At 35.4% G+C, this 24,943-nt stretch overlaps 1 protein-coding gene across 17 annotated transcripts in view; it reads left to right on the top strand.

The window, feature by feature from the left end:
* Positions 1-24,943, top strand: part of Trip12 (thyroid hormone receptor interactor 12) — a 144,052-nt gene that overhangs the window by 113,020 nt on the left and 6,089 nt on the right. For 12 of the 17 annotated variants that reach the window (XM_074071922.1, XM_074071923.1, XM_074071936.1 and 9 more), the window contains 16 exons: positions 1,704-1,804; positions 1,976-2,150; positions 3,290-3,431; positions 4,283-4,474; positions 5,668-5,819; positions 7,520-7,692; positions 8,027-8,100; positions 8,828-9,027; positions 9,671-9,798; positions 10,927-11,078; positions 11,739-11,881; positions 13,088-13,244; positions 14,565-14,663; positions 21,419-21,533; positions 21,802-21,956; positions 22,915-23,079. In XM_074071922.1, the coding sequence (XP_073928023.1) occupies positions 1,704-1,804; positions 1,976-2,150; positions 3,290-3,431; positions 4,283-4,474; positions 5,668-5,819; positions 7,520-7,692; positions 8,027-8,100; positions 8,828-9,027; positions 9,671-9,798; positions 10,927-11,078; positions 11,739-11,881; positions 13,088-13,244; positions 14,565-14,663; positions 21,419-21,533; positions 21,802-21,956; positions 22,915-23,079 (2,323 nt within the window). The remainder of the gene's footprint in view (positions 1-1,703; positions 1,805-1,975; positions 2,151-3,289; positions 3,432-4,282; positions 4,475-5,667; positions 5,820-7,519; positions 7,693-8,026; positions 8,101-8,827; positions 9,028-9,670; positions 9,799-10,926; positions 11,079-11,738; positions 11,882-13,087; positions 13,245-14,564; positions 14,664-21,418; positions 21,534-21,801; positions 21,957-22,914; positions 23,080-24,943) is intronic. The other 5 variants (XM_074071935.1, XM_074071934.1, XM_074071931.1 and 2 more) reach the window with 1 other exon arrangement.

The following is a 24,943-nucleotide window of genomic DNA, read 5'->3' as shown; positions in this document are numbered from 1 at the left end:
GCCATTAAGAATATTGCAAAACTCATATTGGTTTTAATTTTGTTAGAAACTTCAGTATTGCTATGTGAATAGTACATGATAAGCTAGATTCAGTTCTGAAATTTAGAATCTAATTGGGATTTTACATGTTGCTTCTTCAGATATTGATAAAACGTAGTAATACTGAATAAGTAGAGTCTTAAAAACTAAAGTGAACAAACTAAACTTTGCAGGGAGGGGATGAAAAGAACTGCTTTTGGTGCCACCTGGTGGTAGTTGTCCACTCTAGCTTAAGTAGGCGTTTTGGCATTTCTACGACTTGTAACAACAAACTGCGCCTTCTAGTCCAGTGACTTAAATTATTTTAGGAAAACAGGTGGTATCTATATTACCAAACCAAGTTTGAGGAGAGAGGGCCTAGGGAATATTTGGGTCTCTGTACCCTCCCTATTCTGAGGTTTCGCTTGTCTGCTGTGTTCCCTTTCCACGCAGCTCCACTCTCACACCATGGTTGCTACAGTAACCCTGAACGATTGCAGGGTTTTGCTTTTTAATGCTATCATGGTGACCAAGATATTGTAGGTCCTCAGAAAATTTCAGGGTGCTGTGATACAGCTCAGACAAATGCAGTATTTCTGAGCCACTTTAAATTAGAGTTGGAGTTGATTCTAGAGTCTTAACAGTTGATGATTCCAAATACTGGAAAGTATCTTTTTCTCAAAATATTTTCAGTCTTATGTGGTTCTATATTCCAAGTAAAAAGTACTCAGCAACTTTATTTTTAAAACAAATTATTCGATCATATTTAAATTCATCTTTTGAAAGTCTGTTTTTCCTGACTATCAAGCACATTTGAAAACACATTAAGTGTATTTCATAAAAGTGTTACATATTGGAAGATGGCTCCCAAATTCTCTAATTTCATTGGAGCTACAGACTGGCTGAACCAGAACATTTTTCATCTGTTCATCTTACATAACTTTGTTAGTCTAATAATCTATTGTTTTCAAATTGTTGGCAGTGTTTTTAAGAACAAAGTCTCTAGTTAGGGAGTGAGCACTGATGAGGCTGAGACAGGAGAGAAGGATCATGAGTTCAAGGCCAGCCTGATCTACATAGTAAGACCCTGTCTCAACAAAATAGGACACATGTGTCGTTCTAATTGAAAAAAGGTTACTTATAGTCTAAACCTACTAGATTTGCACATACATTAAAAGTCTAAAGTGTGTATAAATGCATTCATTTATAGTGTTCTTCCATTGTCACTCCAGGAAATTTACTTTGGGTAGTATATAAGCGGGGAAGTATTTTGATGGTATGGACATTAAGTGCTATGTGTATTTTGTTGCCGTTTAGGTTAGGGAAGAAATACGGCATTCACATTTAATGTACTCCTTTTCTAGTTGGTGATTACACAGTTCTCACTGTTTTGACTCTTTGTATTGTGTATTTGTTTTTAATACAGTTCATGCATTGCATTTTATAATAAAGTTGAACACAGATGATTAATCAAATGTTCTATTTGGCTTAATTTTAGTAGTTTTTAATAATTTTCTATATCCATACACCTCTAGAATTTGAATGGCCCAGTCTTAGCTTTAAATAATCACTAAGTGAAAAAATACCCTGTTATGACAATATTTTGTAACTTACTGTTTCTGCCATTTTAGCTTGCTTTTTCAGTGGCAATTACTAAACTTATCTCATATTTTCTCATGTGATAGTCGATTAAGTGATGTTCTAAAGAGAAAACGACTGCCCAAACGAGGGCCAAGAAGGCCAAAGTACTCACCTCCAAGAGACGATGACAAAGTAGACAATCAAGGTAAGTTTTTTTTTTTTTGAAACTGTAGGGAGGTAGAAGGGAAGGTGGTAGCAGTAAGTTTCCTGAAGACCCACTGTTCTTAGTTCGTTCAGTTAATCTATTAAAATTGTGAGTATTAAATTCAGTTGGTTTTCATACAATTTAACTGTAGGTTCTCTTTTCTTTTCATAGCTAAAAGCCCCACTACCACTCAGTCACCTAAATCTTCCTTCCTGGCAAGCTTGAATCCAAAAACGTGGGGAAGGTTAAGTGCACAGTCCAACAGCAACAACATTGAGCCAGCACGAACTGCAGGAGTTAGTGGTCTTGCCAGGGCTGCCTCAAAGGACACTCTATCCAATAATAGGTGAAGTGGTGGGACTTCTGTATTGCTTCTATTCCTGTATCAGAAAACCTTAACATTATTGCATTCAGGGAATCGTTGTTTGGAGGGGACACAGGGAAACAGAACTTTAGGTTGTTAAGAAGAGGCATAGCTCAAGGATAGAGATAGATTCTCAGTTCATGAACTCTGCATCTGGCTTTATTTTAAGTTCTTGTCTAATATTTTAAAGCACCATTTGAGTGCTAGGTGCATGGTTCAAGTGGGAGGTGCCTAGCAAGCATGAGGCCCTGAGTTCAAAACCCCTGTATAGGCAAAAAAAACAAACAAAAATGCCATTTGATAACTCTTAACTGGAAGGTCATATATGTTCAAAAGGAAACAAATTTTTTTCTCTGAAGTCTTTTCCTCAGTTGTGTCTTAGACAAGGAAAAGCTTGCATTTTCTGTCTACACTCACATTTTTGACGTCTTTTTTCGTTTTAACAAAAAGAGCTTAGAACTCTACCATTAACTAAGCTATTTCACACCGATTTATGGCTTTAAAATTCATGAGAATTGTTTTATATTGTGGATTCTGAATGTAGAATACTAATGGATTATCACTTCTGCAAATATGAACTTAAAACAAATACCATTGTGAAAATTTATTTTTGTTTGTTTTGGATACTAGTTTTCTGAATTTCCATTGAAAATGATTAGGCAAATATATTTTTGAAAGCCATCATTGCTTGTAATTTAAATAGCTAGGTCTCATTCTTCATAGCTTATTATGCACCTAGGAGGTAGATGTTTCTGTTGTACAGCTTCAACTCTCCAGGGAACAGGAGTCTATGTTTTAGGAAACAAGCGCATATAATTTGCACTTGGGTGTGAACACTTTAAAATTTTACATTGTATGATTCCCCCAAAATAAGAACATCTTGTTAACTGCTCAGGTAATGACTTGTAATGTATTTAAAGTACCTGAATAATTCTCTAGGTACATCTTGGCTCATTTTCAAAATGAAACTTAATTTGGTTAATATGGAATCTGAATTTATTAATCTATAAACATGACTCAGAAAGGTTTTTAATCTAGTAGTTATTTGCCTGTGATCAACAGTTTTAATCGAGAGCCTTTGTATGTACATTGAGACTTTAATTCCTCCTTTTTCCTTATAGAGAAAAAATTAAAGGTTGGATTAAGGAGCAGGCTCATAAATTCGTGGAGCGTTATTTCAGTTCTGAGAATATGGATGGAAGCAACCCTGCACTGAATGTCCTTCAGAGACTTTGTGCTGCAACTGAACAACTCAACCTCCAGGTGCTGTGTCCAGTGCGCCTTCCTAGTCCTTTTCAGTCTCATGGCATCTCCACATTCTTGCTCTTCTTTCCTTGACAACTTTCTAGCTTTCCATGGGTTTAACTAACACAAATGAACTTTTTTTTTAAGCCAATCATTTATCTTTGCCACTAATAATTTCTTTTACTTGTCGACTGTCATATTTCATCATCTTATTAAATGTGTAAGAAATCTCATCTCTGACTTTCTTTTACATCCCATGTATTTTACATCTGCATTTCTTTACAAATGCAGAGATTGCAGAAAAGTCATTGAAGCACATATCTTCTAAATCCTCTTCAACTATAGGGATTAGAGTTGATTGGCCTCTTCACCTCCTTCACCTGTGATCTCAGAGTAATTAACTGGAGAGTGTAGAGGATTTATCCTTTTACATTTCACCTGATTCTTCACGATTGTGTTTTTTTGATATACCTTGAGTAATACTGATTACTGTTTTCTAAGAAATTACCCATCTCATTAAGATTTAAAATGTATTAACTTAAAGCTATGTGTTGTATTCTTGTTTGATCTTTTCATTCTGGTGTTACAGCTCTTTATTCAATTTAAGTTTGCATCCTTTTTCCCTCCAAAAAGAAAGGTACACATATTATTTTTTGTACTATTTTTCATCATGAAATATTTAACACTCTTTGTGTAAGACCCTATTTTCCAAGGATTTATTAAGAATGCACACCTCCCTCACCCTCCTTTTAAAAAATGCACTAATAAAATGTACTAATAAAATGTGACTCCTTCTGAGGAAATGTGAATTGTTTGTTTACAAAATGCTATTTAAATCAGTATAGAAATTGTATTCCCATCTCTTGTAGGTGGATGGTGGAGCTGAGTGCCTTGTAGAAATCCGTAGCATAGTCTCGGAATCAGATGTTTCATCATTTGAAATCCAGCATAGTGGATTTGTGAAGCAGCTGTTGCTGTATTTGACATCTAAAAGTGAAAAGGATGCCGTGAGCAGAGAGATCAGATTAAAGCGATTCCTTCATGTATTTTTTTCTTCTCCAGTAAGTTAACTAATAATGCTTGCATAGCTTAATCTGAGAATCAGTGTTCACAAATGCATGCATTTTCTTTCCAGTCATCATTTCCAGTAGGTAATGGTTATTCCTTTGACAAGTATCTTGAGAGGATTTTTTTTCCCCTGCCCTGCCAGATAGGTCATGAATAGTAGTCTCTCTCCCATGACTATATTTTATTCTGTTTTTTAAACATTTAGCAATTTACATTATCTTCCTTTAGGAAAATAGGTAGATATGATGTATAAGACTATAGACGTAAGATGGAGTAGACCTTTATTTCCATTTTGTACATAAAATACAGTCCTAATAGTTCCACTCACTGCTTTGTCATTGTTTATAATGTTTATAATGTGGATTACAAGGCCAGGATCCAAAGACTCTGACTCCCCTTCCTTCATTCTCAGTGGTGAGCAAGAGACACTTACTCTTAAATAATGCTGATTTAACATTGTTCCGTTACAACTACTTTAGAGAAGGCAGCCCTTAGGAAATTCTCTGGATTATCCGTGTAATAGGTCTACTCTCCCATGGATTAGCAAAACTTTTCAACCTTTCAGTAGTGTTCACAGGCATTTTTAAGCACTGCTAATAATATTTTTACTTATGAGGGTACTTAGAACAGAGTTGATAACTTATTGCAGCTTCAATAAATGTGTCACAGTGTTGGGTGAAGTCTTAAACCACGCCTAAGATTATGTTCAGGTCTGTAATCTCGTATCTGAAACTGCTTAGAGGGTGGGGATGTGGCTTAATGGTATAGCCCTTGTCTAGCTAGCCCGTGTACTGGGTTCAGTTCCTCTTGCTGTAAAAGAAAAAAGAAAAACGGTGGATTCTGAACAGTTGTCTGTATCATACGAGTTAAAATACTTCAGCAGCAACACCTGACTGTCCTTACTAAAATCAAGTGAAAAAGAGCTGTAAGTAGTTTTGTATCTGTCTGGTCAAGTGGTGCCACCAAATGACTTGTATTTTCAGAGCTGTTTGGATTCATGAATTATGAATAAAGGATTTAGGGCTATAAAAATAGAGTGGTTTTTAAAAAAAATTTGGAAATGTCCCACCAAATCTGTCATAAAAAATAAAAATGAGTAGTTCTCTTTTGTAAAAACACCTTATTTTTGAAGAGTGTGTTATTTTTAAGATGGCATGTTTAACCTGTTGCTTTATTTATAACTTAGCTTCCTGGAGAAGAGCCCATTGGAAGAGTAGAACCAATGGGTAATGCACCTTTGTTGGCATTAGTTCACAAGATGAACAACTGCCTCAGCCAGATGGAGCAATTTCCAGTCAAAGTGCATGATTTCCCTAGTGGAAATGGCACTGGAGGAAGGTAAGGACCATTGCCTGGGTGTTCCCTTGCCACTAGAATTTTGTGGTTACTTTTATTGAGATAAAAAGTGTCAAGAGATCTGGAGAAGTCTTGGTCTACCTAAAGAACATTTTTCTATAATTACTAAAGAAATTGAGTATCTAAAGAATGAATCAAATATTTTTATCTTTTAGATCATACCATGTGTCTTAAATCTGATGTTTTAAACGTATATAAACCAGTGACTATGTTGACAACTTTTCTATTAGGCTTGTGTAATTTTCCTTAACTTGATATGTTTTAATATAAAAACTTCTCCTAAGAATTCTATGAATATGGGTAATAAAATCTTTACATTCTACAATGGTTCTGTATGTGATAAGTGCTTATAACCTTATACTTTGATAGATTTTAATATGTAAGTATTTCTAATTTTTTCCCTAACATACAGTAGTGTTAAGGAGTCATGAGGCACTACAGAAAGAATTAATTATAAAATTTAATTGTTGTGAGTTATAGAGTGTTACAAGCTTCGTAGAATGTATTAATTGGAAGCCTAGAAAATAAAAACTAGTGTGATTTTAAAATCCACATTCTGATGTTTTTTAAGAAGCCCTAAAATTTGGAACCTGTATCTATTTTTAAATAAATCCACCATAGGGTGAACTATAGGCTTGTTTTCCACTTTGAAACTTGATGTACACTTTGTATTCAATTTTGTTTAATTTCCCAGTACTGGGGATTGAACTCAGGGCTTTGCTCTTACTGGCAAGCCCGCTATCACTTGAGCCACACCCCAGTTGTTTTGCTTTTAGTTTGTTTTTCAGGTAGAGTCTCACATTTTGCCCAGGTAGGCATTGGAACACAAATCTTCCTACCTCAGCCTTCTGAGTACCTGGGATTTCTGGCATGAGCAACCATGCCCAGACTCAATTTTGATTATTATTCAGTCCTGGAATAGTTGTTGACTTAAAGGGACATTTTAAATTAAACTTGAGGAAGCCATGAAGTTTTTCATTTTTTTCAGATTTGCATGAAATATGTGTGTTTATATATGTACATATATACATAAAATATTACATAGAAATGTAGATGTACATTTTGAATATTTGTAATACTCTTTTCCATACTCCTGTTGGCATGCTTTATGAAATCTTTTAGGTAACTGAATTTTAAGTTTTGTGTGAGCTTTTCAGAAATGAGGTATTTATAATACATCATTACCAAATATTAATGGATGTAGCTATTAAACTGCTTCATTCAAAAGTATGTTGCAAATTGAATTTGAAGGTTAGTTCTTAATTTCAAAGCTGAAATCTTTAAAGGCAGAAAAGAGGGGTTTTCTTTGTTTTTAAGTAGAATATAATAGAAAAGGATAAAATACTGCAGAAATACAAATAGTTGAAGAATTTTTATGCCAGAGAAATCACTTAATATCCGTGGCATTTTATGGCTATCAGTATTCATGATTTTTCTGCTTACCTGGGTATTTTTGCTTCATGTGGTAGAGGCCAAATGTTATTTTTTTTAACCTTTTATATGCACGAATACAGTGGTCTTTTCTTAGTTATAATAACTTGTAGTAAATAACTTGAATTGCTGGCATTAATCATATTCATAACTGATAAGTGCTTATGTTTGTATTATCTTGCTTTTATTTAAGTTCATGAATATTGATTGTGAAAATAATAGAATAACTTTTTTTCACAAATTATTTTGAGCTTTTCTCTTAACAGAGGATCACAGGCTTTAAAATTTTTCAATACTCATCAGTTAAAATGCCAGTTACAAAGACATCCAGATTGTGCAAATGTGAAGCAGTGGAAGGGTGGACCTGTGAAGATCGATCCCTTGGCATTGGTACAAGCTATCGAGAGATACCTTGTAGTTAGAGGTACTTTCATATATTCTTTGTTACACAGGTATTTGGGATGAAATTAGTGTTAAAAGATACATAAGCTATTTCCTTGTTCAGTGCTATTTCTGATAAAACATAGACAAGTAGGAACTTGTGCTTTTACTGTTAATATGTAGGCATTGTTGAATTTACTAGGGATTAACTAATCTGAGTGAGCTAATTTATCATGTTGGAATGTAATAGAACATTCTGTGAGAATTCTTTTTAGATCTTTCTGCTTTATAGATCAGTGTAATGTTTTTCCTAATGGTTAAAACAATTTAACCATTTATCTGCTAGGCATTTAACAGTCTTTTTTGGGGGTATTTAGGTTATGGAAGAGTAAGAGAAGATGATGAAGACAGTGATGATGATGGATCAGATGAGGAAATAGATGAGTCTCTGGTAAGATACTCTTCCTGCCATGTTGTAATATACAGTAGTCACCCTTTATTTGAGGTTTAGCTTTCCATGATTTAAGTTACCATCATTGACCACTGTCAGAAAATATTATGTGGAAAATTCTAGAAGGGACTAATTTGTAAGTTTTAAATAAGTCCTGTATAAATTTCATTATATTATTAGTTATTATCATTAATCTCTTCCTATATCTAATTTTAAATTAAGCTTGAGCATAGTTGTGTATGTACAGGGCAAAAGAGTGTAATAGGCTGAGCATCCCTAGTGTGATGAAAACCCAAAATGTTTCAAGCTCCTAAATTTCTTGAGTGCTTATATGATATCACAAGAGGAAAATTCTACATTTGGGGTTGTGTGACAATTTGCAGTAAAAATTCAGGTAAACTAAAAATCCTGTAAATGATTACCTTCAAGTCTGTGTTTATAAGGTGTATATGAATCATAAATTAAAATTTCATGTTTGGAGTTGGGTCCCCATCTCTAAGATATCTCAATATGTATATGTAAGTATCCTAAAATTTTTTAAAAATTAAGAAATCGGAAATGCTTTGGGACCAAAGCATTTCAGAAAAGAGATATTTGACCTATGTGTACTATCTGTATTTCAAACATCTAGGAAGGTTTTGGGACTATATCCCTAGCAGGTAAGGATGGATTACTTTAGAAACATCAGTACCTGTAGCTTAAGTGAATTTTGCTTTGCTTTATTCAGGCTGCTCAGTTCTTAAATTCAGGAAATGTAAGACACAGGCTACAATTTTACATTGGAGAACATTTGCTGCCCTATAACATGACTGTGTATCAGGCAGTGCGGCAGTTCAGTATACAGGCTGAAGACGAAAGAGAATCCACGGATGATGAGAGCAATCCTTTAGGGAGAGCTGGTATTTGGACAAAGACTCATACAATATGGCAAGTTTGAAAATTATTTCTTTTGGTGTTTATGAACTTCAAAACTATTTGTGTGTTTTTGAATTTATATTAAATTCATGGCTGACTTGTTAAGAGAGGGAGCTCTAAATCCTATACTTTAATTACTAAAATCTCCAAATATTTAATTGTGCATATATGTATACATGTAGCTTCTTCATTCAGTCTACTAGAAAACACAGTCATGGGCAATACTAGTAGTTTACATTGGTCTTTTTTAAGATGCATAATATCTTTAATTGGACAAAAATTGTCTCCACAGCTTGATGTTCCATTATATAGTAAGTTTCCCATCTCTATAGAGTTCTTAAAGTGTTTGGATACAGATTCATGCATTACCATGCATTAGTGTCTGTTTCTTACAAAGAGAGTCATTCTTCCAAAACCACTCATGGAGTTTCTCAGATGGTCCCTCCTAAGAAGATGTAGGCTAGGTGGTCTCTTCTAGGAAGCTGTGCTGTTGGTAATTCTCTGAATCCAAAATGAGGAGCGTGACAGAGGGTAGACTTCAGAGAATTTTTCTGGGAACTCCAAGTGTTCACTCTGTGGTTTGGACTTGGGAATTGTAGACAGAATTGCAGGTTTAAAATTTACATCTGGCTTACATTCTGTCTCACCACCTTAGGTACAAACCTGTGAGAGAGGATGAAGAAAGTAATAAAGATTGTGTTGGTGGAAAAAGAGGAAGAGCCCAAACGGCTCCAACAAAAACTTCCCCCAGAAATGCAAAAAAGCATGATGAGTTATGGCACGGTAAGATAATGTATCAGGTGGTAGTCTTCTTGTGTTCATGGTTTTAAAGTTGTGATTTATATCTAGTAAATTCTTTGAATATAATTATGAAATTACTACAATTTGAATTCTTTCAATCAGATGCCTGGCTTTTTAAGGTCTAGAAAACAAAAAGTTAAGAATCTACAAAATTAAATTTGAAAAGAAAGTGGCCACAAACTTACATTCTCAGTTTTTAGAGAATTCATGTTTTCATGTAGAGTGAAACAAATTTCATCAGTAGAAAACATTTAGTAAAGAAGATACTTCTATTATTTATTATAATCTTGGAATCAGTTTCAGATAACATAAGGACTGCATAATGTACATTGTTTTCTGAGGAACTTTTCTTTGCAGTACTTACTTCTTTTCTAATTGGGCATACCTCCTCTTCCCCATCTTTTTTTATTATGGTAATAACTCCTGAGCAGTTAGGCTATTTTTACCATACCATAGGGACCACCTCTTATAGTAATTTTTAAACACCAGTTTCCTTGGTTCCACAGAAATAAAGACATTGTAACAATTTTTCTCATAAATCTAAGTTCGTTCTATTTTAAATGCTCTTAATTTTGAGATGTTCAATCTTAAGAATGCTCTTAAAGTGATGGTGTTGTGATTATTTTATTCTTTTACTTGGTAAAATAAATGACAGCTGTTTCAGTCCATCTGCTTTTTAAAAAAATCTAAAATTAAAGGAATCACAGGTCCTGTTTAAAAGTTGTTGTAATTTGTTAAGTCCTAAGCCTTTGATTAAATAAGATGGTTTTTTTACTACATTTATAATTATGTCCTATACTAATATATGATATTTAAAAGTTGTATATGAAAAAATTTAGGAAATTTCTCTAACAGTTATCCTAAATTTCAGTGGTTTGATTTTACTCTTCTCTGACCATTTTATTATTAACTGTTGTTTCTGATACAGGGGAGAGGTGCAAATAAGTCACTTGTATAAGATAAAAAGGGGGAAATGTCTCCAGTTAATACCCTACCAAGAATTAAATACAATAGCTTTCAGTTAAAACTTCATGGATAAGATGACTAGCTCTGCTGGCTTAGCCATAATAACTTTGATCGAAACTTAAACTTTGAATCTTTTGCCCCTAGATGGAGTGTGCCCATCAGTATCAAATCCTTTAGAAGTTTACCTCATTCCCACACCACCTGAAAATATCACCTTTGAAGACCCATCGTTAGATGTGATCCTTCTTTTAAGAGTTTTACATGCCATCAGTCGGTACTGGTACTACTTGTATGATGTGAGTAATGTTGTGTACTTAAGAAATTCTTATGGTCTGTTATTCGTGACATGTTGACTCATCCTTTCTCTTTAGTGATTTGTGACTGTTCTTGTCACTGAAAATGGAAATAGAGATTCAGCTAAATGCTGAGATCCTAGCCCACTGAAAAACAAATACTCATGTATACACATGTGTCCCCTACATTGTTTTTTTTTCCTGGCACACATTCCTAGATTCTCTTGGCAGATTTGTTAAGTATTCTCCAGTTGTAAATTAACGAAATTAAGATATACCACGGAAGTTGGGCATGGATTTATTATAGTTAATTTTCTTTAGATACATTTAACAAAATGTAAACTCGTTGTAAGTCAAGTAAAAAGTTGGTAAAAGTTGCATGCTCCCTTTAATAGTTACATCAGGAAGAGAAAAGGGAAGGAGTTGGTTTTACATGAAACATTAGCTGCCACATCAGTAGCTGGGCCAGGACCAGTGTCTTGTGAGGGTGGGGGAGTTTGAACAATATATTATGAGATTTGGGATATAGTAGCAAGAAGCTGTGTATTGTATATTGGATACCAGCAGGTGAAATGTAGGTACCCTGCATATATTTGGAAATAGAGAGATTGTGAATTTATAATCCTAATGTTTTCCTACATGCATTTTTTTTATGTTTTACAGAATGCAATGTGCAAGGAGATTATTCCAACTAGTGAATTTATTAACAGTAAGTTGACAGCAAAAGCAAATAGGCAACTTCAAGATCCTTTAGTAATCATGACAGGAAACATCCCAACATGGCTTACTGAGTTAGGAAAAACCTGGTAAGACAATCACTTTGATGGTTTTGTGAATGTTGGTCTTTACATATTTTATTATAGAAACACTTGTGAGCACCACAAAACCTGTGGTGTACTTGTTCAAATATTAACATTGTCATTTAATCACAACTTCCTTAAATAGTATTCTTTCAGCATATAGACAGACAGTCAAGTTGGGACTGGCAGCAGTTTTCCTTGTTTGTACATGTTTTTCTATATGAAATGGGAACATAACAAGTACATTTGATTGTGGGGAGTCAAATCCTCTGCCATCCTAAAATTGGACTTCCAGTGGCATATTTCTTTGCTTCTTTGGGCCTTTTGAACCAGAGAGACTCTGTCCTGGATTTAAAAAAAAGAAAAAGTGACCACTGGGTAGGTGAGGCTATTTACGTTTAAATTATTAATTACAATGAAATGAAGTTAGAAATTCAGATTTTTCACTTGCCACTCCTTACATGGCTGCCATATTTGACACAACCGATTAGAAAACTCAGGTCGTTGTAAGAAGTGCATCTGGCACTGGTGTCAAGAACCATCACAACATGCACCAAGAGGCAGGAAAACCTTAATACAGTAAGACTGCAGGGTTGGTTCTTTGAACTCAGTGGCTGATTTTTTTCAGTTTTGGGTGCTTAAAATAGCCAGAAGCTGGAAGGAAAACTGAGGTTGTAAAGCCATTGCTTCTGTATGTATGGTTGGGGGCAGGAGTGGGGCAGCAACCTCTTGAGGGGTAGTCATTTAAAATTTAGCTTCCACTAGTCATGGTATGCTTCCTAAAAGCTTTGGAGTAGACTGCAGATGATTTTGGATAGACTTTGAAGTGTAGGATTTTAAAGGTTAACACTTCAGATTTTTACGTGGAGAGGCTACTTAACACATTATTACCTGGCACTTTGAAATTTCAGTCAGAGTCAGGTTTGGTGGTGCTCATCTCAAGTCCATCTGATTAAGAGTCTTGGAAGAACCGCTTGAGTCAAGGAATCCGAAGCCATCTTGGGCAACACACTGAGACCCTGTCTCAGCAAAGTGCTCTAAAATTAAAACCCAACAAGAATTATGAAAAAAATTTCAACTCAATTTCCCTTGACTACTTTATTGGTTATAATTATTCTGTATCACATTAGTTGTTTCTAATACAGGTTTTGATTTTTTAAATGGCTTCTGATTCTTATCCAGATAATCAATTTATATTGCATCTTTTTACAGCCCATTTTTCTTTCCTTTTGATACCCGGCAAATGCTTTTTTATGTAACTGCATTTGATCGGGACCGGGCAATGCAAAGATTACTTGATACCAACCCAGAAATCAACCAGTCTGATTCTCAAGATAGCAGAGTTGCACCTAGATTGGATAGAAAAAAAGTAAGTCTCTCTCCCAAGTATACTTAAGCTAAGCTTTTCAAAATAAAGGGAAAACTAGAAATGTTATGTTACTAATTATGCCTGTTGGTTTTGGAGGCCCAAAATAGACACAGTAATCATTTTATCTCTCTTAATCACCTCTGTATTAGCTTTCAATCTCTTGGAACTAGCTGTATGATTATTTTTTAGTGTATATTAAAAGTGTTTTCCCTTAGTTTCTGAAATCGTTTCTACAATTCCTTTTTTTTTCCTTTTGTCCTTTTAGTTACCATACTCTTGTACAAAGGAAGGATCTTATCTTTTCTGATACTTTCTTTTCATTCTACACTAGGAGCTCAACTATAGCATCCCTCTTTAAAATACCGTTTATGTGATATTTAGACCTAACCAGATCTATTTTTCTCCCTTAACAAATCACTCCAATTATAAGAGACTGAAACAAAGTCCTGAATATGTTTTGAGTCTCCCTCGCCGGCAGCTTCAGTGTTGCTAATCTCATCTCTGTGCTTCTAATCACGGTCCACACTTGGACTGTTAACCACAGTGTCCTGAGCCATTCTCATGTGAGATCAACCCCACACTTCTGGCCCACACTGTTTTTCTCTGATGATGTTTCTGTACATCTGCCTGTAAGGATATAATCTGTCTTCCAAAAGTTTTTACGTCCTAAAGTCTCATAAAAGTCATTAACAGTTACAAAAAAAAAAAAAAAAAAGAGTGGAAGGGGTTTGTAGCAAGAAACAAAACAGCACATATTGTACTTAAAAACAAATCATGTTATTTGTCTTCATTTGTCTCATGAGGATTCCATAAATAGCAGTCTTGCCATGCTTTAGAAATGGCAAGACCTTTGTCATCTTCATGAATCTCATTAGGATGCATCTATAGTAGTGCTTGTAGGATATGGCAGGTCAAAGCCAGTAGGTTTCCAGCTCACCTTTCTCCTCTCTCATCTCATACTTATTTCTCCATCATAAAGGTATACATGTGCCCAGGGAGATGTCATGCAGCTGCAGCCCCGAACTGTATTGATGTTTGACAGAGATCCTTTTCTTCTCCAAATTCAATTTTCTGAAATTGGCATGGGTTTCCACAATTCTTGGTAACCACATGGCATCTAGCTTTCCTTCATCTATGCCAGGGTACTATTGGTGTTTGTAGCAATGTAGCTACTTTTTACCCTTTTCTGAGATATACATTTAAGGCAATGATTTTTTACCAATTAAATTGATTGCCTTGCACTTACAGAAATGGCACCTGTTGATGAAAAAGCACAGTGTAAGCAGAGCATACTTTCCTCATATCTGTACTTCTTTGTAGCGCACCGTGAACAGAGAGGAGCTGCTGAAACAAGCTGAGTCTGTGATGCAGGACCTGGGCAGCTCCCGGGCCATGTTAGAAATCCAATATGAAAATGAGGTGAGCATATGAATCCAATGATGTTGTTTATAGCTTGATTTGTGCTTTCAATAAATGTCACTTGAATTTCTTGGGATTATTCTGAAAGGCAGTTGGAAAATATAGCTAAAAACTAAACTTCTGTCTATTTTCTCTTGGATTATTCTTAAATTCTCCATTTTTCAGAGGTTCAAGTATAAAATAGCTTTTTTTGGCATAAGAGCACATTTGTGTAACCTTTGAAGTTGATAAACTGGAAGATTATTTTAAACATCTAACAACTTTTTAGAAATTTTTGAACTGCTTTTTTTAAAAAGTCACATTTACTGAGATATAGTAATAAACTGCACAGTATAAAAATGTGCAGTCCTGAGTTGACAGATGTACAGTTTTTGACCACTACCATGTCAGGATGAAGACCATCCACCACTATAAAAGGGAATCTCAGACCACTTGGCAATTTGTCCTCTCTTATGTCCCCAGCTCCAGCAACCATTCATCTATTTTCTGACCTCATAATGCTTTGCCTCTTTTTTTTTTTTAACCTCCTCATAAATGTAATCCTGTAGTGATGTAGTCATCATAATATTCATTCGTGTTGCTGCATGTATTGATTTGTTTTGGCAGGGGTTGAGTAGTCCTATGTCGTGTGGATGTTCTGTAATATGTTTACCAGTCATCACACTGGATTCTTTTTAGTTTTTGCTACTTTGAGTAACGCTGCCAAGAACATTTGTGCCGAAGTCTTTTTGTAGACACTTTTTTTTTGTTTTCTTGGGTAAATACCTCGTAATTGAATTGCTTTTGGGTGTTTTTGTTTTTGTTTTTTGAGGTGTTGGGAATCAAATCCCTGCTCTACCACTTAACTACATTTCAAGCCCTGAATATGTTCTAATTTTATAAGTAATATCAAACTTTTCCCAAATGGGCTGCACAGTTTACATTCCCATCAGAATGTATGTATATGAGTTCTACTTGTTTGATGTATTTAGTCACACTTGGTATTATCAGACTTTTAAATTTAGTTCTTCTAGTGAATTTGTAGAGGTATCTGACTATGGTTTTCATTTGTATTTCCCTTACAGTTAATGACATTGGCCATCTTTGTGCTGCATATTAATTATTATTATGTATTCTTTGGCAAAGTCCCCAAGAGTTTTCCTTAATTTTTTATTGGGTTTTTGTTTTATTGAGTTAAAGGATCTATTTTCTGGATTCAAAACTTGCATTAATGTTTTGCTATTATTTTCTTCTAGTTTATGATTGATCTTTTTCTGTTGCAGAAGTTTTTAATTTTTATGAAATCTAGTTTATCATTTTTTTGCTTTGTACTTTTACATTCTAAAAAAAATTCCCACAAACCATAATCTCAAAAATTTTCTCGTGTGTATGTCTTTTAATAGAAACTGCGGTTTTAGCCCTTAGTCTATGATCCATTTTAAATTAATTTTTATATATGGTATCGAATAGGAATTTCAGATTTTTGTATCTGGTTTTTCTTTTTCTTTACTTTTCCTTTTTGAGACAGGGTGTCTCCAGGTAGCCCAGACTTGCCTAGAACATGCTGTCTTCCTGCTTCAGTTTCCCAAATGCTGAGGTTATAGGTGTATGACACAATGCCTCACTCTTCTTTTATTTTTTTCCAGCATTATTTGTTGAGAAGAGCATTTTTTTCCCCTATTGAATTATCTTGGCACTTTGATTGGAATCACACAACTGAATTTTGATTCTCTTTTTAGACGTAGGTTCTGTTAACCTACAATCTTGGTTACTATAGTTCCATAGTAAATCTTAATCTGGTAGTGTGAGAATTTTTTAGAGTTGTTAGGTTGGTCTTAACTAATACGTCATGTAAATTTTATAATCAGTCTGTTAGTGACTACTCAAAGATTAACGGATTTTGGTTGGAATTTTGTCAAATTGTGTTGTTTGGAGAGAATTGACATGTTTACATTTCTGTTCCCAATCCAAGAAAATGATGTAGCTCTCTACTTTGTCTTTAATTTTTTTCAGAATTGCTTCATAATTTAAGACTTAGAAGTCTTTCTGCATATATTTTGTTAAAATTTCTTCTCGGACATATTTTTTTTGATAGTGTTAAAAGTTCTTTCATTTCACTTTTCAGTTGCTGGTTTGTAGACATTTGAGTTTTGTAGATAATGATCTTGTTTTCTGTGACAATTATAAACTTAACTGTTTGTTCTAATAGTTTTTTAATAGATCATTTAGGATTATTATAGACCTAGGGCCTGGGTAATTTTTCTGTAAAGGGCCAGATGAGAAGCATTTTAAACTTAGTGGATCCCATGATCTCCTTCACAACTAATCCATTCTGCCTTTGTAGCATGGAAGTGGTTATAGACACAAATAAATTAGCATGCCTGAGTTTCAATAAAACATGACTTTATTATCACTAAAACTTGAAGCTCACTATCATTTTCAAGATTTTTTTTTCAACTATTTAAAAATACAGATCATTCTTAGTGTAGACATTACAAAAGTAGGTAGTAGGCTAGGGCTATTGTAGTTTGGACCATCAGCTGTAGCTTGCTAGCGATTATTGTAGATGACCCTGTCATTTGTGAAGAAAGAGATTTTATTTCTTCCTTTCCAGTCTTTGTCTTTTACTTCTTTTAAGTTGCTTTTCAACAGGCAGGATAGTATACCAAAAGACTCAAGCAGTGATTTTCTGTATTTTTGAACTCCAAATTTTGAAGACAAAACTTGGAGATTTTGACTACTTCTTAAGGATATAAAATTTACAAACCTTCCACTATACCAGTTATTTATTTACAAAAGCAAATGGCCTTGCCTCTTTTCTAAATTTCTTTTTTTTTTTAATTTAAATGTTTTTTACTTTACAATGCTGGGGATTGAAACTGTGGCTTCATACAATTTAGACATGTGCTCTACCACCGACTTGCCCCCTGTTGTGTAAAATATGGTGACAATAATACACCACCAAAGATACCTGAGCTCGTGTGTTAAGAACAGTGCCTGCTCATGGGAAGTACTTTATAGATTTAACAGTTTAAGCTACGGGATTATCTATAGCTATCCAAGAAGTCTTTATCATGACTTTGATTTTTCATTGATTTTTAAAAGCATTTTCTTCTTATTAAAACTTCTGAGAATCAGGGTAGGGAGTGGAAAAAAATTTTTGAAGAGTTAACCTAAGAGTATTCAGTCACCAAAATTAAAATTTAAAGGTGTTGTGTACTGTAAAGTATATTTATATGCTAGTGATCCAGGTTCTGGCAGAATTTCTACATTCAAAAGGTTACATTGTTAGGCTGGCAGAGTGGCTCAAGTGGTGGAGCGCATGGCTAGCAAGCGTGAGGTCTTGAGTTTAACCCCAGTATTCCGCGGGGGGCCCCCCCTCCCCCGCAAAAAAAATTACTGTGTAGTTGGAGAGACACAGGACAAAGGATTGATGCCAGAACTAAGTGAATGAAGCTTTCAGACAAGGAGTTCTGTCTCAGGTGTCTGAGGAAAGTCTTGTGGAGAAGTGACCTTAGTGGATAATGGGGGAGGGAAGAAATTGGGATGGATGACTTCATTCATTCACTTATTTATGGTGGTTCTGGGTCTGCTTGCTAGGCAGGCACTCTACTACTTGAGCCACTCCACCAGCCCAGAAATTCGGACTTTTTGAATCCACGCTAATCCTGGCTGTTGCTCAGATTATGTAGTTCTTATGTGTATACCTGTTCAAATTTCTTCTTTATAAGACTGCAAGACCTGGCTGGGCACCATGGTTCTCACCTGTAATTCTAGCTACTCAGGAGGCAGAGATTGGTAGATCACAATTTTGAGTTGGGCCCTGGAGAACAAAAGTTAACTGAGACTTCATCTCAATAAACAAACTGGGTATGATGCTGTTTGTCTGTAATCCCAACTATGTGGGAGGACTGTAGGTAGGAGAATCACAGTCTGAGCCTGCCCTGGGCAAAAATTCGAGACCGTGTTCGAAAATTAATGGAAGCCAAAAGGGCTGGTCATGGCTCCAGTAGTGGGAGAGCCCTTGCCTAGCTAGCGTAAGACTCTTCAGTTAAAACCTCTGCAAGAACTCTGCTCTAACCTGCTAACCCATTTTTGTGCTTACTTTGTTTAAACTTCCCTTCCCTCCCTTCTGTTCCCCAGAACTGGGGTTTAAACTCAGGCTCTTATGCTTGACAGGCAGATGCTTTACCACTTGAGCTATGACCCCATCCTCCTTTGTACTTTTTTGCTCCAATATACTTTCTGGGATTATCTTTCTCTCTCATCCTTCGTGGTTCTGTTCGAATTGCATCTTAAATGTAACCTAAACCAGGTCAGAATAACTTCACACTGACCCTTTTAAGAACCAGGATTGAACTGCTGGTGCAGAAATGAAGACTGTCATCTTCTCTCATGGGTCTTACCTATTGACTGTAAAAGATTCCAAGCTCTGGCTTCATTGTGCCCCAACTGTCTCTGGATATGAATGGAGCTTCAGGCAACCACGTAAATCAGCCACAAAGAATTTCTAACTAGCCCTGAAAGATTCCTGGTCTACATTGTCAGATCAAAGTTGGCTCTATCTTGAAATTTCTGTGCTCGTTAACCAGGGCTTCAAATCCACCCTGATGATTGATGCCACACATGGTCCAGTCTCCGGGGGATGATAAGTTCGCAGTGGAGACTATGGAGTTTACTGTCTGCCCTTAAGTGGCCATGTAAAGTTCAGAAAATTTAGGTCATGTTGTTGGAGCAGTGTGTCTACGGCCTTCCGCCTCCCATGGAGACTCAGGAAAAGTGCTTTAGTCACACCCATGGGATTTAATGTTTTAAGCTAAATTTGTTTAGCTCTTAGGAATAACAATGCTTGGAAGGAGGAAATAAGATTGATTTATCTGTGACTTTCTCCAGGGATAATTTATGTCACAGGGAGAGAACCAACTGGTTTAAAACACCATCTTGTGGACATTAAGTGTTACTGCAGTTTTTTTCTTTGCTTCTCTCTTCTTCCCTGTCCTCTGTTACATGGAATTCAAAGTCCCTACCATGATGGAGCTGTCTTTTAGTTTGGGGAAGCACACACACACACATATTCATGAACACATGTTAAACTGTGTGTGGTCAAGAAAAGTAAAAATAAAGAGGATGGAGCATGATAGTGAGGATGCTGGGTGAACTCAGGTAATATTTGAGCAGGATAAGTTGTTGCTGTTTGGAGAATAGCTCTAGCAGAAGAACAGACAGTATGCCTGGATCGTTGGAGGATGAATGTGCCAGAGCACAGCAAGCAAGTATAGAGTAATTGGGCTCAAGGTCAGAGGCACTGGGGGAAGGAAGAGGGATCACAGGATTCCAGGTCACCGTAAGAATTTGTGCTTTGCTCTGGGTGAGATGAGAAAGCTTTTTCTAAGGACCATTGTTGCCACCATGAGAACAGAATGTAAGATGTTGGAAATGCTCATATACAAACCATTGAACAGTCTTGAGCAGCAGGCCAGATAGAAAGAGGGTGGCTGGGTAAAGTGGGCCATCAGTTTCGAATAGGTTTTGAAGGCAGAGCTTATAGTGTTGTTTTATGATTTGGATTAGGGAGAAAGAAAGACAAGTGCCAAGAATGGCTGCAAGGTCTCAGTTGGAGCACTAATTTTGGGATGAATCTGGAATTCTAACAAAGGCATGTGAACCATTCAAGATGGTGTCACCAGGTCCAAGCTGATCACTGTTTTGAAAGAGTTAAACATCTGGTGGGCTATATCTAATCTTGAAAGCTAGTGTGGGTCGTTTTTTAAAAGTGACTATAATAATGGTAAAGTAGTGTCCTTTATTTAGAAGTAATTTGTAAATGAAATGTGCCCTCTTGGCAGATGACAGATTACAAACTAGGATACACAGTTGTCATTAGCACCCTATCTTCATTTATGGTCCAAATTTCACATCTTGCTGTCTTGAAGGAATGATAAGGCTATGGACATTTGCTCCAGGCTTGTTCATATCATTGCATGTCATGGAGTTGTGCTTTTATTCAAGGCTACACAATCACCTTTACAGCTTGTTTAAAAAACAGCAGGCCTGAGGCTCTAAGGTAGGCATTAGAAGATCAGAATCTTCATGACATGGCCTTTTCCTTGTACGTGTGTGGGATTCCATTGCACCATGGGGCTTAAGAAGTACTGGTGTGTCTGGTGTGAGGCTAAGTTTGTCCTTAGGAGCTGGCATGGATTCAGACCTTCTCTCTTATATTCTGTTCATGAAAACTATTAAAATGGCTTTTGTATGCCTGGAGATACAAGGCAGCTAAAACAACTGTTAAATGAAAGCATGTAACGAATTTGTGGTAAAGTCTAAGTGTAATAAGTACTAAGTTACTGAAATCTAAGTCCTAAAAAAGAGGACAAACTTTGGGTCAGATGTAGAAGTTTCTCCTGAAAAGATGACATTTGAGTTCATTTTAAAATAACAGTTTCCCAAAGGCTGAAAAGGGAAAGAGATCCACATATAGTCAGTGCACTGCACATTGATCCCTGATACTTTATCAGTATATGAAGTTGAACCAATTAAAATGTTGGGGTGAGAGGGAGTGGAAAAAAATTAAAGGGCTGCTAGTTCTTGTTCCAGTTGCCCAAGACTAAAGGAATGTCCAATCAGGATGTTTTGGAAAATAATGTCTTATGCCTCCTAGTAAATACTTGTTGGTATAAACCTCACTAAGAGGTTTACAGGGTTAAAAAAAAAAAAAAAAGAGCACTACAATTTCTAAAATTTGAAATTATTCTACTTTTCGTTCTTTTTTGTAGGTCGGTACAGGTCTTGGGCCTACACTGGAGTTTTATGCACTTGTATCTCAGGAACTGCAGAGAGCTGACTTGGGTCTCTGGAGAGGTGAAGAAGTAACTCTTAGCAATCCCAAAGGTAATTTTAGTGTGTGAGTCACATTCAGTTTGTGTTATTCACATCAGTTAAAGGAGCCTTATGTTACTTGGTTAAATATAATTAATTTCTATTGGAGAACCATATTCTCTGCCCTTAATTTCTTTTAATCTGTTTTCTTATCAAATAAGGAAGCACCTTCCAGTATTTTTAGAATACCCAGTTTGTTAAATGTTCTTAGTTACCAAGTTTTGTTTGGTTTTGGTTTTGGAAATATCATCTGAAGTTTGGTGAATTGCTCGTTTTACAGGAAGCCAAGAAGGGACCAAGTATATTCAAAACCTCCAGGGCCTGTTTGCGCTTCCCTTTGGTAGGACAGCTAAGCCAGCTCATATCGCAAAGGTTAAGATGAAGTTTCGCTTCTTAGGAAAATTAATGGCTAAGGCTATCATGGATTTCAGATTGGTAAGTTTAGGATTGTTTGCTTCTCTACAATTTTGGTGTACAATGTTCTGTGAAGGTACCTGGCCCTATGCACTCAATGCTGTATTTTAGAGCACTGCTTTTCAGTCTTGAAAGTGCACATGAGTTACTTGGGGATTTTGTTTAAAATGCCAGTAGGACAGGGGTGAGGCTGTCCAACTACCCAAGACTCCTAATTTTCATAGCAACTCCTGGGGGATGCCCATTTGCCGGTCCCTAGACCACTTCTTGAATAACCAAGGTTCAAAGAATCAAGCAACATTAAGGGGTGCCATTAATTATATTTTTGGAAGTATTTGATGTATTTTTAATTCAATAGGAAAGCCATGAGGATGTAGTTGAACCTCATTAAATTTCCATTCGAGTGCTTTTGTGAAAATAGCCTAAGTAATCAGTATTCACGGAGGTTTGAATATTTCTGGACTTTTCTTCCTTTCCTCGACCCACATTTTTGAGATACTTTATCAATATGTATAAGACATTTTTGTCTGATGTCAAATTCACAAGCTTGTATTTTTTTACTTTAACTGTAATGAATTGTTTATCAGGTATTTTAGAAGTTCCATTTACTTTATTTTTCTGTTTTAAATATAGTAAGTTCTTCATTTTAACTTGTTTCAAAATAGTAATACTGCCTATTGTAGAAGTGAAATTGAGTTTACTCAACTCAGTAGAGTAGAATCCCTCTAAGCACATCTTAGTATTTCAGAGGCCCTCTTGTAATAGGTATTATAAATATATGTCCAACATTGATAATCTTTGTGTTCTAAATTTTTCCCCATATTAGGACCCCAAATTGAGGCAATTAATTCACGTTTTAGGAGAAACAGTTCCTAAATGATTTTCTTTCTTGGGGATTAACCTTTCCAAAGTGTCTATTTGAGATTTGAAGTAGTTCTAGAAGTTCAGTATAACAAAGTATTTGCTTGGTTTTTTTCAGGTGGACCTTCCCCTTGGCTTACCCTTTTATAAGTGGATGCTGCGGCAAGAAACTTCACTGACATCACACGATTTATTTGATATCGACCCTGTTGTAGCCAGATCAGTGTATCACCTAGAAGACATTGTCAGGCAGAAAAAAAGACTGGAACAGGATAAATCCCAGGTAGGCCTACGAGAGGTGGTCCAGGAACAGTGAGGCTTTGTTAAGTTGGCGTGTATATTTTATTTTTAAAAAGATTGTTTTTATTATACTAACTGAAATGTGTGATTTCACAGTAAGATGATCTGTAATAATGGCAAGTGATGAATCAACAGCTTTGATTTCTCACATGAAATATATTTCTAGTTGAAATCATAGATAAAACTTATTTATTGAATTCTTTTGTGAGCCACTTAGATTAGAAAAACTTGTCAGGACAGCTTATTTTTAGGAAAGATGGCTTAATTTAGGAGTAGCCCATTTTTTTCTACAGAGATACCAAAAGATACTTTTCAAGGTCATTGTCATGATGGGTGTCCAGTCTTCCTCCTCCCTCCACACTCTCCCCCACTGTAACATTCTCTGTTTTATCTCATGGATAATTTTGAGCTTTATATCATTACTATATATTTTTAAAATATATTTATTTGCTCAGTTTGGCTCAGTCTGAGTAAATAGTGGTTCTGTATCTGATACTAGGAAAAAAACAAGGTTGTATTTTTAAAAATTGGCACAGTTGGAAATAGCTTCTATTTGTGTTGGTAACATAGACCAGTGTTGGGTTAAATCAAGTCTCAGCTTACGAATTAAATAATATAAGAGTAGCAAATTGAGATTTTATGTTGAGAAACAATACAAAATATACATATATATATAAAAACATAAAAAAAATAAATGCCACAGGTCTTCACAGCAGTTCCTCTTTAATGTTTGTTATTCTGTCCTTATTCCTGATGCTATCAGTCCAAAAGTATAAAATGCATAGCACAAAATTTTATACTCCAGGAATTAATTTACTATATTAAATGACTGAGCCAGAGTATATAAGAGACAATGGCATTCTGAATTACCCTATCCTGTTATTTTTTAAAGTAACAGATGGAACAAGTTCTTCTGGCTCAGATTCTGCCTGGTAGTTAGAGTCTCAAAAAGAAAAAAACCAACAACAACATAGAACATGTGCTAAAGCTTAGCCTTTGATGTAATACATAAGGTCCAGAGAAACTAAAAGTAAATTCCTTTTAAACATGACCAGGATATATTGCATATTATAGATCCTGTCTATAAAGAGACTTTGATTAGCATAGTAGTAATCACCTTGGTCTGTGACAGAAAGTGTAGTAATACTTCTGAGGGCTTCCAGTGGGTCAATATTAAGATGAAGAGTTTTGTTTTTTTGTTTTTTTTTTTTAATCTTTCTGCTGAAGAATATTCAATGTGAAACGAAATGCCTCCCTTTGAAGACCCTCAGTGATGTACCTCAAATGGAGAGAGGGCTTAAAAATGGAGGGGTTTTTTTGTTTGTTTGTTTTTGTTTTTAACAGGGAAATAGATACATATATAATCCTCAACAACTCCCTTTTGCCATGATCCTAAGTCATTTGCCACCTCCTTCGTATTCTGAATTGTCTGGAAATCTAAACAGCTTTTAGTTAACCTCTTTTTTTTTTTTTTTTTTTTTTAAAGAACTAATTTGTTAATCAGAGTTTATAGCCTTTTCTAATTTCAATGACTAATTTTCTTCATCTTAACTACTTGGCTATAGAAATTTCATACACACAGCCATCCCAATTTGGGAAGCCATTTTTTACTTCTCTACAGGATGCCTTCATTTTTAGATAGATAGAAATTTACGTTTTTGTATGTTGGTCTTTGAGTCTCAGTCTAAAGCAAATCAGCATTTTATATAGGCTTATAAGTTTTAGGCATTTTAAAAAGTGAGTAGTAAAGACCGCTTTTAACATTTATCTTCAGAGTTTGGCCTGACTTTTCTTAGGACTTTCTTGGTAGTTTTTTTTTTCTCTTTCATTATAGCATTCCTGTATGA

The sequence above is a fragment of the Castor canadensis genome, chromosome 4 (genome assembly GCF_047511655.1).
Source record: "Castor canadensis chromosome 4, mCasCan1.hap1v2, whole genome shotgun sequence".
NCBI lineage: Eukaryota > Metazoa > Chordata > Mammalia > Rodentia > Castoridae > Castor > Castor canadensis.
Note: the sequence above shows the minus strand (reverse complement) of the source record. Positions and strands in the feature narration are given on the sequence as shown.